This window comes from Paramormyrops kingsleyae, chromosome 9, assembly GCF_048594095.1.
Source record: "Paramormyrops kingsleyae isolate MSU_618 chromosome 9, PKINGS_0.4, whole genome shotgun sequence".
NCBI lineage: Eukaryota > Metazoa > Chordata > Actinopteri > Osteoglossiformes > Mormyridae > Paramormyrops > Paramormyrops kingsleyae.
Genome location: NC_132805.1, coordinates 6,429,155 through 6,445,000, shown reverse-complemented (window position 1 = coordinate 6,445,000; position 15,846 = coordinate 6,429,155). Strand labels below are relative to the sequence as shown.

General features: G+C 42.6%; 1 protein-coding gene across 2 annotated transcripts in view; it reads left to right on the top strand.

Moving 5' to 3' along the window:
* il6r (interleukin 6 receptor) overlaps nt 1-6,591 on the top strand; it is an 11,050-nt gene extending 4,459 nt beyond the window's left edge. For both annotated transcript variants that reach the window (XM_072716178.1, XM_072716177.1), the window contains exons 3-10: nt 1-46; nt 255-433; nt 990-1,153; nt 3,106-3,253; nt 3,977-4,008; nt 4,108-4,168; nt 4,953-5,058; nt 5,485-6,591. The exon at nt 1-46 is cut by the window's left edge and continues 78 nt beyond it. In XM_072716178.1, the coding sequence (XP_072572279.1) occupies nt 1-46; nt 255-433; nt 990-1,153; nt 3,106-3,253; nt 3,977-4,008; nt 4,108-4,168; nt 4,953-5,058; nt 5,485-5,716 (968 nt within the window). In that variant the 3' untranslated portion in view covers nt 5,717-6,591. The remainder of the gene's footprint in view (nt 47-254; nt 434-989; nt 1,154-3,105; nt 3,254-3,976; nt 4,009-4,107; nt 4,169-4,952; nt 5,059-5,484) is intronic.
* Nucleotides 6,592-15,846: the final 9,255 nt, after the last annotated feature.

Genomic DNA, 15,846 nt, shown 5'->3' with positions numbered 1-15,846 from the left:
AGCCTGTGACCCCAGTCCCCCAGTGTCACCTCCTGCTGAAAAAAGGGTCTGTATATCAAGAGTTTTGCCAAAGAGGCCCAGTTACTCTACTGTTTCCAGTTGAGAACTAACCTATGGCATTTAAATGACAGCTTTTATTACTCAGGTTGTATAATTTACAGTAGTTCTACATGGGTAATTATCACGGTCAGCCGTAATAGCTGCATGGTGGTTAACAGCTGAAACATTGCAGTCGTTGTCACTTTTCCATACAGGTTGCGGGGTCCAACTACAACGACGTCGTGTACCTACTCAAAGTTCCAACATCGCTGCTGGTGTGTGTTGGACAAAAACACAGAGGGGAGCAGAGACAGTTACTGGGCATCACTGTGTGTCTACAACACTGCTGGTCATGTTACAAGCCCCCCGATTGTTCTCCATCCACAAGATATCGGTGAGCAGCAGGCTGCCTCCGGCAGTAATACTCCAGCCACTGTATCTGGCTTTCTTGATTTTGTTGGACCTGTCTTGGTGTGGAACCAGATCAGACAGATGATCTGATTAGTCACTAACTCTTATAAAGGATGAACGATACTCACTTCTGTAAAACACCACGCACTGAGCGTGTGACTAGATTGCTGGACAACAATTCGTCAAAATTCTGCCTTGACATGTTGAACAATCCAATGGCTGCGTTAGTTCTTTTTTTCAACGGCCACATCTCGAATAGAATAGAATAGAATAGAATATCTTTATTGCCATTGTACAGTGTAGCATTGGTGGAAAGAACACAGATATGTGTTATAAAAGATAAATTAAATAAAATTAAATAAGAAAATAAAATGAATAATAATAATAACAATAATATAATAATAATATATACAATGTAGATCTATAGTATCTACATTGGTGAATAATAGTGCTGTAGTGCAATCACATAATTCTTTGACCAGCGTTAAACAGTGTATCTTTTGTTAAATTGAGTCTTGTGTCTTCTTGGCCATCCCCAGTTAAACCGGACGCACCATATAATGTTTCAGTGCGTAGTCAAGAAGGGAACAAACACTGGCTGATAGTGTCTTGGAAATATCCTCGCTCATGGAAGAGTAATTTCTACAAACTCACTTTCCATCTGCAGTATTTTGTGGTCCTGCAGGGGTATCCCAGAAGCATGGTGAGTGTAATATACTGTCTCATTATGCTAATGCACTGTCTGTGTTTATAGGACACACTGTACACTGCAAATGTGTATTAAATATAACACTGGCTTCAATCTTAAATACTCAATGTAGAAATGTCGTATTCACTCATCTGTCTCATTTACATGCTTGATGCAATTTAGCGTTGATCTCTTTTGCCTTAATTTTGAAATCATGTTAAGCATTGATTCAGGCTAGCTTGTCGGATAAGACATTGGAATACAAAACAATTTTTTCTTCTTCAGTTACATCCTTCTGATGTAACTATATTGATCTCAGATTGTAATATGACAAAAATCACCATACATAACTACACACGCTACAAATATACATATTATATCAGCGATGTCGAACTGCAGTCCTGGAGGGCCGGAGCCCTGTGTAGCTTAGTTCTTTCCCTGTTCCACCACAAATGATTCTACTCAAGAGCTGTGTGGTAATTAGCACAAGGAGTTGAATCAGGTGTGTTAAATGAGGTTAAACCAAAAACTGTGCAGGGCTCCAGCCCCCCAGGATTGGAGTTTGACACCCCTGTATTATGCCATGCTCAGATATGACACGAGAGGTACCGTATTTCCTAGGCTACGCATGCAACCAGAATTGGTTTCTACCAGAAGATTGCATAAAAAAAAGAAATTTTAATTAAAAACTAGAACCTCATGGGCCATTCTGTTAAGAAAAGAACAATACTTGGCGCTACACTGTACCATAACAAACCTTAACCCCTAACCCTTAAACCTTAAAGTATGGTAACAGTATGATTAGGATTATTAAAATAGCCACATTGAACTCTTTTTATCTTTTAAGTTCATTTGGCTTGTAACACGATGCTCCAAGGCAAAAACGTTTCAGGAGAATGGAAAGGCCTGGCAGGTCATGTGACTCACTTCCTGTATCTAGCGTCTGCGTTTGGGCAGCGAGTGGCTTCCCTTCCTCTTCTTTAGAATTTCGCATCAAGGGGCAAAGTCCCGCATTGTTCAGCCCAGTGCTCTGCTTCAATTTTGCCAGCCTGTGTGATTCCCCCCCCCCCTTTTTGGTGTCCCAGCATAACCCTGAACTTCATTGGGTTTCCATGGCTTCCCGCGTAACGCCGCGCGCCCGGTATGGCCTCCGGCGTAACGCCGCACTTCGGTATGGCCTCCGGCGTAACGCCGCACTTCGGTATGGCCTCCCGCGTAACGCCGCACTTCGGTATGGCCTCCCGCGTAACGCCGCACGCCCGGTATGGCCTCCCGCGTAACGCCGCGCGCCCGGTATGGCCTCCCGCGTAACACCACGCGCCCGGTATGGCCTCCGGCGTAACGCCGCACTTCGGTATGGCCTCCGGCGTAACGCCGCACTTCGGTATGGCCTCCCGCGTAACGCCGCACTTCGGTATGGCCTCCCGCGTAACGCCGCACGCCCGGTATGGCCTCCCGCGTAACGCCGCGCGCCCGGTATGGCCTCCCGCGTAACACCACGCGCCCGGTATGGCCTCCCGCGTAACGCCGCACTTCGGTATGGCCTCCCGCGTAACGCCGCGCGCCCGGTATGGCCTCCCGCGTAACGCCGCACTTCGGTATGGCCTCCCGCGTAACGCCGCACGCCCGGTATGGCCTCCCGCGTAACGCCGCACTTCGGTATGGCCTCCCGCGTAACGCCGCACTTCGGTATGGCCTCCCGCGTAACGCCGCGCGCCCGGTATGGCCTCCCGCGTAACGCCGCGCGCCCGGTATGGCCTCCCGCGTAACGCCGCACTTCGGTATGGCCTCCCGCGTAACGCCGCGCGCCCGGTATGGCCTCCCGCGTAACGCCGCGCGCGCGGTATGGCCTCCCGCGTAACGCCGCGCGCCCGGTATGGCCTCCCGCGTAATGCCGCGCGCCCGGTATGGCCTCCCGCGTAACGCCACGCACCCGGTCTGACTGGCCCCTTCATCATGTCTCACAGCAAGAAGTTTACACTCCTAAGGTGAACTACACAATCAAGGATGCCATCCCCAGATTCAAGCACCTGCTGCGGGTTCGAGCCAGAGAGGAGTTTGGCATCGGGCAGTGGAGTGACTGGAGCCCCCAGCTGTATGCGTACACATGGACAGGTGAGACCCTCTACTATATGCAGTGTACATACACACTAATTACTTATTACATGCACGATAGCCTGCTGCCTGCTATGGTCTGCGCATCTTTCAGTGTGATCTGCCCTCCTTTTATAGGCTCTGAAATGTCAAAAAGTCTGTTTACGCTTCCTATCTCACTCACCCTGTTTAACACGAACAAAGAGCAAATGCCAAGTTGCAGGTGCGATGGACTCAAACCGTTAGTCCAGGAATGAGTGGTTGTGCCTAATGTCCCTGTGGGTATTAAGGATGTTCGTTTCATTATTAGCATTAAGTAAATGGACACCATCTTTAAATTCTTTCCGTTGCAAAATATTACATTTGAAAGTCATCTGTTTTGGCTATGTCAGGACATGTGGTACATAGCACAATTTTATTTCTGTTATTGTCACACTATCAAACAATTTAACTCGGACAGAAATATCAATAAAATTGGCTGGTGAACATATAAATAGATGTGTGAATACTGGTGCCCCTCCTGTAGCTCAACAAGTAGAACATTGCCTTAACAAAGTAAAGGTCATAGGTTCATATCCCAGGGAGCACACATAAATTGTAACCCTTTCCGCTACTGTAAGCTGCTTAAGATAAAAGTGTCTGGTAAATGTGCGGATAACTCGTTTGGGACCAGAGGTCAATGTGTTAAGAGAAAAGCAGACACTCTTATCATAATCATAACTCAGGCCTCTCTCACATCTCCAGAGCCGACACGTATGCCAGCCGCCACTGATACGGTAGGGATTCTCATTCTTTAAATTCGTATGTAAACACCTTTCCTGTGAAATGGGTCTCTCCGTCCTCCTCCTCATAGCATTTTATTACGGCCGTATCAGGTCCATGACTGCTGGTTTCCCGAGGGCTCCGGTACGGATGAAGATAACGCGGTGGAACACGGTGAGTGGCATTTGTCCGATGAGCAGTCAAAAGCATGCATGAGTAACTTGTGCGTGTTATTCACAAACCTTTATACAGTGTTGGGCATTTCAGGTCCAGAAGCTACAAATCCGGACCGAGGTTTTGTTTCTACCAACCAGCTGAGTACTCAGCTGGTTGGGAGAAACAAAATTTTGGTCCGGATTTGTAGCTTCTGGACCTGAAATGCCCAACACTGCCTTTATATACACACATATATACAGCACTGTGCAAATGTTTTACGCACTCAAAGAAAACGTTTGAAATGTTTCAATCCATGTAGTGAGCATACAATAAAAAACAACACAATTTAACATGAGAATATATGCAAATTAACAGTAACAATAAAAACGAACAAGGATTTCTTCTGTTCTCTGAAACGTCACTGACATCTTGTTGCATGTCTAGAAGGACACCAGACCTCCCCTCAAGGGCACCCCACCCTTGCATGTATATATTACATTTTACCACCGGCCAAATGAATTAATTAATTAAATTGGTGTTAAAAGTCCAAGTGATATTGATTAGCCATACGCAGTGCGCTAGTGCTCGAGACAACAAATGCATGAGTGTATTGGTCGGCTGCTGCAAATACTGAGGTGATATAGCAGGAGTTTGGAAACAGCTAAGCTGATACACTTTGACAAACATTATAGTTAAACACCAACATGAAGATCATTTAAGCATAATTCTCCTTGGCCGCCTAAGACTTCTGCACTGTACAGTATGATAAATAACCCTGTAAATGCCGTACACTCTGTCGTAGTCCCTGTGCTGCACACGTCCGACCGTCAGTCACTGCTGCATGTATCCTGGGTGATTGGAGTCTGCATGGTGCTGGGCGTCATCGTCATGTGCGCCGTTGCCCTCAGGTATGTCTTATACAATAGTGTTTCCCAATCTGGCCCTTGGGGAACCACGGACAGTCCACGTTTTTGCTCCCTTACTGGGAGCTCGGAGGGAGCGAAAATGTGGACTGGCTATGGGTCCCAGAGGACCGGATTATTATTATTATCATGCTAGTTTATTGTAATTCAATCCAGAGAATGTTAAATATCTTATATACTGTAACAGTGTTTCCCAATCCGGTCCTCAGGGACTCGCAGACAGTCCATGTTTTTGCAGGAGCTGGGAAAGAGCAAAAACGTGGACTGACTGTGGGTCCTCGGGACCTGGGTTAGGCAGCACTGTCTTATATAAAATAAAGTTATCATTTTGGTGTCGTGCACTGTTTCACTTCCTCAAACCTGCTCTCTCTGGGGTTTTTCTGTTTCTCCTTGCCCTCCTTTTTTCCGCAGGCACAAGGCAAAGTTCATGTTTAAACTTCATAAGCTGAGTCGTACTTCCCCGCCGCCGCCGTCGGCCTCGACTTCTTCAGCGCCGCCTACGGAGGAAGGAAACCCCCTTGTGCGTGAAAAGCCGCCTGGTCCCCCACAGAACTCGGACCCCCCATTTCCTCAGGAAGACGAGGCGAGCGACGAAGGAATTCACCTCTCCAACTTGGGTTACTTCTTAGTACAAAGGGACTAAGAGACTTGGCGCTTAACTTCTGTACCTCTCAGATTTATATGCACTGCATTATATAGCATAACGTGTACATCTGTATGAATGATGTAGTAATATATTACATCACACCCATGTGAAGTATCTTTAGGTGACTCTATTGTGAGAGACACTATGTAAAAATAAATTGAATTGAATGTATACTTTGCTAGTATAAACGCAAATCCGTTCATCTTTTTTGTAATAGAAAACTGTAATGTTTCGTTACACTGAGCCAATAGTAAGATACCATATAGCATTGCATTGTTTTTTAAACTGTATGATACTACATTTGTTAAGGGAAAAATTGACTGAGTTCTGAATTTCTTGTCTTGTCATTTCATTTACTGTTTTGTATGATAACCTGTTTGTATTTGACATACGTGTGTTTGATTATATGCAGCACTGTATAAAAGTCATATGAAGAAAATGTTTAAATGATCTTCATGGTCAAAGTGTTTCAGCTTTTCAAAACCTCGCCTTAAGTCACCCCAATATTTGCAGCAACCAAACATGCACCCATCTTATTATACTACTCCAGCACTAGCACACCGTAATTGGCTAATCAAGAGTTATTTAATTAAGTTAGTTAATCGAGATAATGGTGAAATTTAATGAATATGTGGATTGGGGAGGAGAGGAGAGGTTTGGGAACTGAATCGTTCTTCTAGCCATCCAACTAGATGGACTCTAACTTTTCGTTTTTATTGTTACTGTTAACTTTAATGTTAAACTGGTTTTTTTTTTTGTAAGCAAATATACACTCACGACCCAGTTAAACAACTTTAAACATTTGCTTTGACGGTGAAGACTTTCACAGCATTGTTTATAATATTAAGTTTAGAATAAATGTATATAAGTTGTACTGTTTTATAACTCGCTTGTCTGCTCAGGTGAAGAGCTGGCAGCCCCGCGCCATGTTCTGTTGCGGATGTTTTGTGAAGCTTGTGCCCTCAGCCGTGACGCTGAGTTTCACCCAGTGCCCTTGACACATTTCTGAAGTTGTCCAAAGAGCACAGGGCTGAGGTGATACATTTAAAAGTGAAACCTTAGCAATATGGCCCCTGAACGAAAGAGACACTGCACTTAATGCTCTCTGTAACAGCCTTTAAGTACAAACTGGGGCGTCAGCGGTGCATGGATGCCCTGGCAGATTGGGACGTAGCATTGAATAAAGCCTCCAAAATTTACTGATGCCCCCCCCCCCCCACGAGGCAAAATCTAAAAAGGGGACCCTCCCCCGCCTGCCACAGCAGGACCCCAGACATGGCTCCCATATGTCTTTAGATTAAAAGTGCCCAAGGTGACATTTTGTCATGGGGCCCGGAATTCCTAACTACGCTCCCCAGGTACAAAAGAGAGAGTCCTGGCTTCCACCAAATGCTAAAACCCACCACTTTGTGAAAGGTTCACATCAACCTGCCGAAAATATTTTTCATACATTTAGATATCATGCCAATGACATATAAAAGTTCAATAAATATTTCACATCATATAACTATATAATGTAAAGTAACATATAGCTATTATACTATTAAAAAACACAATTTAAAACTACTATGAATGAATGAAAGAATGAAAATTATACTCTCTTTAGGACGGCTATCATAATAGAAAAAATAGTGAATCGTTACCATCTCACCTAAACCATTCCCACAGCAATTTTAGGCAAACAAATAGTGAGTACACACAAGATAAATCAGGCCTATCACAATTTTAAGTAGTTGTTGAAATATGGCATATTGTACTGTATTTCCCTTGTTACCATGCTAGTTTTTTGTAATTCAATCCAGAGAATGTTACAGTAAGTACATCTGTAAAGCCTTAAATTACATTGGGCTGTCACTAACACCAGCGTTGGGCAATCTCAACCAGAAAGGGCCATTGTGTATGTGGGTTTTTGCTGCAACTCCCTAATTAGAGGACTGATTGGATAAAGCGTCCTCACACCTGGGTTTGAACAGCAGGGCTAAAGGGTTTCCCAGAAACCTGCATACACACTGGCGGATAAGAGCCCTGACCTTTGCGGATAAGATTTCCTACCCCTGATTTACACTATATGGACAAAAATATAAGGACACACCTCTTAATAATTGAATTCAGGTCTTTCATTCAGACCCATTGCCACAGGTGTACAAAATCAAGCATCTAACCATGTAGTCAGGTTTTCAAACATTTGTAAAAGAATGGGTCATTCTGAAGAGTTCAGTGAATTCAAGCGTGGTGCTGTCATAGAGCACACCTTATTGCAACCTTTGCAGTAAATAAGAAATTTCATCCTTGCCAGAAATCCCACGGTCAACTGTAAGTGGAAGCATTTAGTAACAAAAGAAACTGTCACCAAGTGGCAGACCATGTGAAGTAATGTCGCCAATGATCTGTTGTCTCAATACCTGCAGAGTTCCAAACTCCCTTTGACATTAACCCCCGCGTGGAAACTGTGTGCTGGGAGCTTCATGGGCAAGTAGATGCATAGAAGCTTCACATCATCAAGCACAATGTCAAGCGCCAGATGGAGTGGTGTAAAGCTCACTGCCACTGGACTCTGGAGCATGACTGGGCCCCAAGGTGAGTGGTGTGGAAGAACTTGACTGGCCCCCCACAGAGTCCTGACCTCAACCCCATCAAACACCTTTGGAATGAACTACAACGGAGATTGTGAGCCAGGCCTTCAGGTCCAACATCAGTGCCTGACCTCACACATGCTCTTCTGGACGAATGTGCAAAAATACCCACAGACACACTCCAAGATCTTATGGAAAACCTTCCCAGAAGAGTGGCAGCTGTTATAGCTGCAAAGTGGGGACCAGCTCCATATTGATGCCTATGGATTTAGAAAGGGATGCCATAAAAGTTCCTGTAGGTGTAATGGTCAGGTGTCCCAATTCTTTTGTCTATATAGTGTATTTCACGCATGAACTGTAACATTTCACAAATGAGCTGTAAACATCCGTTTGTGTGTTTATAGGAGTTTTGCCTAGTTGCCCTGGTGTCCTCCTGCATTCCACAAACAAGCATTTTCCGTAGTCCGTGATTTTGTGTGCAAGCGTGTGCCCTTTGCTGACCTGGGAAATCCCCTTTGCTGAAATGGGATGCCTCCCTTGCCTGTGTTTCTGGGCACAGACTCAAGATACACCATGGATAAGCATTTATGAAAGATGAACTACTGGATGAATTCATGTGAAACTAATACATTATTAACAAGGAGGTTGCATTCTGGTACAGCAAGTAAACATTAAAAATGTAACACTTTTAGTTATGGATTGCAAGCATTATTGTCATTTTACTTATTTTTACATAAATTACAAAAAATTTCCTTAATCTAAACGTAAATGATTATATATGTTGTGTGACATGCTGATATGTTTTTCACCAAACAGTTACAAATATTAATTGCCAAAAATAGCAGCAGAACACAATGATACAACAGATCATTCTGGGAAATAAAGACCGTTATAGCGAAAAAAGGAACTAGGTAGAAAAAGAAACCTTTGCTAAAATGCTGTGGTTTTCAATATTTGTTAAAATGTTTAGTTATGGGACATTTGTAAACACAGTATTACTACATTGTCACACTGGGTATTATATGTATTGACATACATTGTCTCATGTACAGAGCCTGTGAAAAGTTTCACTTCAAAGGGGAAAAATCAAGAACTATACAGCTTAAATCCTGTAGTGAATCCTGTACATATGGGTGATACATAGTATTACCATCCATCCATATGTATCACACCGCAGTGATGTGGGAAAGGACCATAAACCTCCCATAGATTCACTAAACACACATCTGTCCTTTCGCACAGTCAGTCCTGCCACCTGCTGTCTGAAGCTGCATTTCACACGGACACAGTGTGACTAGGTCAGAGTCTGATTAGTGCGAGTAAGATTCCTCAGTGAAGGGCCATTTGTCTGTCTGTTAAAACTCAGCAATGAACTATCAAAAACTGAGCTGCAATTAGATGCTCCAGCTGAACCAGATGAGGTGTAGCTTTTCAGAATAAATCATGGCCCAATTCTCAAGCCTGCTGAAGAAAAAGAGACGGTAACACTTTACTTGATGGGTCACAAACACTTAGCTGTAACTCACATACTACTGAAGTACAAATCGTGGAGAAACATAGTTGCTACTTGAAATAAAAGATGCGTTGCTATTCATTAATGATGAACAAGCATGAGATCAGTAATTCACTTATGCTATTCATTACTTACTTACAAATACAGTAAATGCTTGAGATAAAACATGCGTCATGATTCATTGTTGAACAAAAAGATCAGTATGTAACTAAGACTTAGTTTGTGGTTAATACATAAGTGATTGCATGATATTACATCATTTGTGTCCTGTCAAGTAAAGTGTTACTGAAAAAAGCACCATATTCTGATGTTTAGCATAGGTTAGATGAAGTTGTAATAATCATCTAATGGCAGAATGGAGTCCATTACCATTTACCCTCATGACATGCTACTTTTATATCTCTCATTTTTGTGTATACAGTCTCATTATGGTGGGAGTCAAAAATATTTGGTACTACTTAAAACAATTTTGAAATGTAATAGTTTGTAATGTTTAGTACTCAAATTCTATTGCCAAGGCATGTATTTTAATGAAAAAAGCATGTTTGTGGAATTTGCTACCTACTGCAGTGCATGATGGGTGCAATATTAGGAGGCTAATTCAATTTTATCATCTGGAACTGCCGCAACTGGTGTAGGCAGGTCTTAAGTGTGAATTTGGAAAGGGGGGGGGGGGTGGTATGGTCCATTTTTGCCCCAGGGCCCAGTGTACAGTACTTGCACCACTGGACGTGCATGCCTAACATGTTCCACTCACCACTGAGACACAAAGCACAAAGCCATGGATATGGTGGATATGGACACAGCCATGGATATTTGTGACAATGCCTCAAGAGTCATTGCCAATGCAAAAAGAATAAAGCAGAACACAACAAAGTTCTCTCTTTTCAAAATAATATATACTTCAAGGAAACCCTGATTTCCTTTAGCAGACTTACTTGGGGCCAAAGTGGGACTGTGGAAATGTCACACCGCAGACCAGCTTCTGGGGTGGGGGGAGGGGGTGTATGCCTGTCACAAGACACTACGGGGGGGAAGGTACCAGGAATTTTCCCAATTCCGATTAGCTAGTCTTGCATTGCATCTCACAACTGGCCGCTAAAGGTTTTAAATTACACCTTGGACCGACCCCAAGAGTCACAGCCAGGGGCGGATTAAGGTGTACAGAGGCCCCTAGGCTACAGTAGTCTGTGGGGCCCCCAACCCCACCCCCCTCCGCGCCAATGGGGACCCCCTTGCAGGCTGGCACACGTGGGGCCCCTAGGCTTAAGCCATATCTAGCCTGTGCGTTAATCCGCCCCTGGTCACAGCAGTGAACAAACTGACACAAAATGTATTTGTTTTAACAGTTTATTAATGCAAATGGCCCATCTTACATAAGCATCATTATTCCTTTATTATACTGACCCACACTTGGTATATTTGCTGATAAATAAAATACATATTTACAGAAACAAATGGATGTGCTTTAATCAAGTTGCTTTTTATAGTATTCCATCATATTTGTTATTTTAAGGTGTTAAACACGGAATATGGGAGGTATTTTCTGCAAAAAATAAAATGAAAATGAAATTGATAAAAAGAAAATACAATCTCCACTTTGCCATTGTTTTATATGTTCATGTAACTTAGAACTTAGAATAAAATACTACAGCACTCCTTTTAATAACATATCTATTCATTATTAGATTAGCTACGTACGTTGTAAGACATTACTATCTTTGTAAAAAAATATTTTTATGAAGATGTTTGGTTTCGCATTTACAAAAAATATTGACTTGTATTTGCAAAATATTTTTTTTTGCGAATGAAAATTGTGTTCAGTGTGAGCAAATTTCTTTTTACGGGTGCAAATTGGAAAGTACATTTCATTTTAATTATGACACTAAAATACCGCGAGTATATTTAAAATAAAAATGCAAAAGAGATAATGAAAAGACAAAGTGTTCTTTTAATTTTATACTTAATTTTTGCACTAATTACTCGTGCCTGAGTGGAAAATGAAAATGCAAATGGTGTTATTTTGATTTCTTTTTCATTTTTGCAGGATTTTTGCGCACAGACTATGGAAACTAAATGGCAAAGTGGAGATTGTATTTTCTTTTTATCAATTTCATTTTCATTTTATTTTTTGCAGAAAATACCTCCCATAACGGAACACTAGTGAGGTATTATACTGTACAAATATTACTACGGTAGTTGTTACAGCATATAACCGCTAGCTGGTGCTGATGCATCTGTAACTGTTTTGACATGCTGCGTTCAAGCTTTAAGAGGACTTAAGCACAGCTAAGACGAGGTTTTCCTTTGATTCAAAATGAATGCAAAGTCTCGCATACTAAGGTGAACATAGGGACTACAGAAAAGTACAGTTGTTACACGGGTATGAGGAAGCACATGTGCAATAATAATTGCCATATTAACAAAAAAGCAGAACACAAAAAGTACTAATAATCTTGTCCTTGTAAGATATGTGTTTGATAACTATCAAAATAATTAGCCCATGTCCATTTGTGTTATTCATGCCTGGAAGTTCTTCTGCATTTATTGCCATAAAAAAATGGAAAGTTCGTTTTTTTTCTTAGTGCAAATTCCATCGGGTGCGGTTCCACATCTTTACCTCAGAAATGATCATCGATGACCCAAGTAAGTTCATTGTACTGTACAAAAACATTAAGACTTACAAACGCAAGTGCCCCACCATCAAGGCTCGCTATAATTTCCTTTTAAGTTCTGCAGTTACTCTCACTACTTTGCTCTTTGGTTTCCTGCTATCACTGCTCATGCTCATGTATCACTAAATGTACTGTAGCTAAAGCACAAAAAATCACACTGAACACAGCTTTCGCAAATCAAATTTGGTTGAGAGGTACCGCGAGGCTGAGAGCGATTCATAGGCATCAACATCCCAGTAGGTCAGTTTGCCTTCGTTTAAACCAGTGATTCTCAAAGTGTGGGGCGAGTCATGACAGGTGGGGCGCAAGAGATCTGGGGGAAAGTCGTACAGGACTGATGTTTAACATCGGAGTCATTTTCACGGCGAAACAGAGAATTCACATCGGTACTGTTAGCAACCTGCTCATTCGCTCACTGCTATCAACCTTAAAGGGTCAGAATGGACAGATATATCTTGCTCTGGGTTTCACTGTTGATGTCATCGGAGATTAAGAAATTAAGAAGACATTTAGAAACATTACACCCGAGTCACATCAATAAGCCACTCGAGTTATTTCAGAGACATTTCAGAGAATACGCTTTGTAAAATCATCAGTCAACACAAAATGGCATCAAACAAAGTATACAGAATTGCCCTATGAGGAAACCACACGCGATAGCGGAGGAGCTCTTATTCCACACAGCTTTAGATATGGTGTGAAGTATGCTCGATGAGACGAGCGCTGCAACATTAAAGGCTGTCCCTCTGTCCAATGACACAATAGCAAGGCACATATGTGATATTTCAAGTGACATTGAAGAACAACATTGATACACCGAAGGACAAGCGTTTCACCTTACAGGTGGAGGAGGCTACAGACAGCAATAAAGACTGTCTGTTTATTGCTTATGTTCGCTTTGTCATGTCAGAGTCCCTGTGTGAGGATTTGCAAGTATGTCCCAAGTAGAGCGACAGCTGATTAACTCTTTGAGCATCTTGCCTGTTATCTTACAGAACGTGATGATGATGATGATGAAAACCCTTTATTGCTGTTGCAATTCACCATGTCACTAGTCACAAGTACCAGCGAAAAGCAGGCCATCAACCCGACCATACATATACAAACATCACATTATAGGGGGTAGACAGGTCAGGAAGACGGGGGATATAGGAAGAACAGAGAAAACAGAATTACATGAGGAGTGACGAGGAGAATAAAAAAACAGTCCCCAGACTGTACTCCAGTAGGGAAATATATGCAAAATATAAGCAAAATATATGGGCAAAGGGACCACAATATAGAAGCATAACTAGGTTCAGAAGAAGTGCAGGTAAGATATTAACAGTGGCACCAGATTAGAAGTCTGACATCATGGGAAAAGAATGTTTCAAATCAGGTGATGCGCATTTATGCTGGGGTTTAATGGCAAACTTCAACCTTGTGCCGATGTTCTTTTACGAGACTAGAGGCTTCTTCCTTGCCGACCTCCCATGTTGGATGAATGTGTGCAGTGTCTTTCTTACGGCTGTCTTCTGCACTTTCATTTGGACTGTGGACTGTCTGTAGATGCTTTAGTGACAACATTGGATTCTTTGAGACTTGATTCATCATCATGTGCTCTGCCCTTAGGCTAAATATGATGGGATGGATAGGTGTTGACAGACCTTAACCCCCGCCCTCCCCCCCACCCTTCACAGATTATTTTAGGAACAGTGGAGTGTTTAATTTCAAATATCTTACAAATGGCTTTAAATATCTCCCCAGGCTCATAAGCATCGACATCCATTCTTCTGAGTACATTGATTAGCTCTTTTGATCTAGGCACGATGCTACCATGTACATCGATAGGTAAGATGAAACCCTGCCTTTTATGGGCATGCATAATTACGTGTTATTGCGTGTTTCTAACTAACCAATAAGACGCTACGAAGACGCTACGAAGACCGGCTAAACATTTCCGCATGTAACATGTGAGGTTGTGGCTATAAGGAGTGTTTGGCAGACCAGGGCGCAAGTCTTCACGAAAATGATGTTATTTCTTATCGGTACGCAGAATATGTGTAGTGATATATGTAACAACCCTTACAAGTAAGGTTGTTAGTGTTATGTTACTGTCGCTTTTAAATTCCCAGATTAATGTGTCTAATGTGCTTTGGCGAGTTATTGGTATCTGTTCTGTAATAGATTTGACATATAATATTTTATAAGTGGTCCGTGTAACCGAATTATTTTAGGACGGAGGTTCTCAAACGATTTACTCCGCGTATCACCAGAGAAAATATTACGCTGTCCACCTACTAATACGCTATTGTAATGTACAGGGATATAACAGCGCAATTCCGTACGTATTTTATGTGCATTTTTGCGCTGCTATGACAGGAAATTACGGTGCGTTGTTGACGGGTGCGGGCAGGGAGACGTTAAACAACGTAGGACAGTTAGGATCTGGGGGGCGCGGAGTGCGACGGTCGTGCCTCAGCCGGGGGTTTTCGGCAGATGCGAAACGCGGAGTCCTGAAAAGGCTGCATCGGCATTTGAACCTCGGGGAAAGTTTTTATCTTGTCATTGTTCTGTTTTTCTGTGTTTTTTAAGAAGGCAGCGCAGCCAGCTAGTGGTCGGGGTGGGATTAGTTGAATGGACTGCACACGCTCACCTACAGTATCTCTTGCCTTTGTCTGAAGTGTGGGCTTTAACGCGCATTGTAGTGCTATTTGTGTGCAGCGTCCTAACCAAAAAGTTGTGTGGTGCGAGATTCACTGTCTGGTAATGTGTGTCGATACGATCTTGGAATGGTTTGTCAGCTAGGGGGAGATATTTGTGAAGTCGTACAAACCCTTTATGTTAACCCAGACCCCGCTGCTTGAATTGTATTTAATAAAACTTTAACTTTAACGAGCCCTCTGGGATTTCAGGGGCCCCTGTGGTGGGTGGGGCAGGGCTGGGGCCCCTGTGATGCTCAGGACGCTATTCGAGGTTTATTACAATATATACAGATATACAGATTGAAACCTTATTTTACCACTGGAAGAGATCTCCCGTACCATAGTTTGAGAACCAGTGGAAAGTCTATGCATATAACCTACATGTTTGCTTTCCTTTTTCTTTAGCTGTGACGGGCCAGTTACTTTCTTCCACCAGTCCGACAGCAGTAGAATGTTCCCAAACGTTCCCGAACGGTTCGGTCGAGTTCCGATTCTCGCCAAGAAGGATAGACTGTTTGAGGCAATGGCGTTACAATGTAAGTGAAACCTGATCTAAACCTAAATACTTTATGGATACTTTTCTTATCTAAATGCATAGATGAGGGAATTAATATACCATTGAAAACTTGTTTAACCTGCTTTTGTAGGATGAAGTCCTTGCCTATGATGATGACGAAGGAAA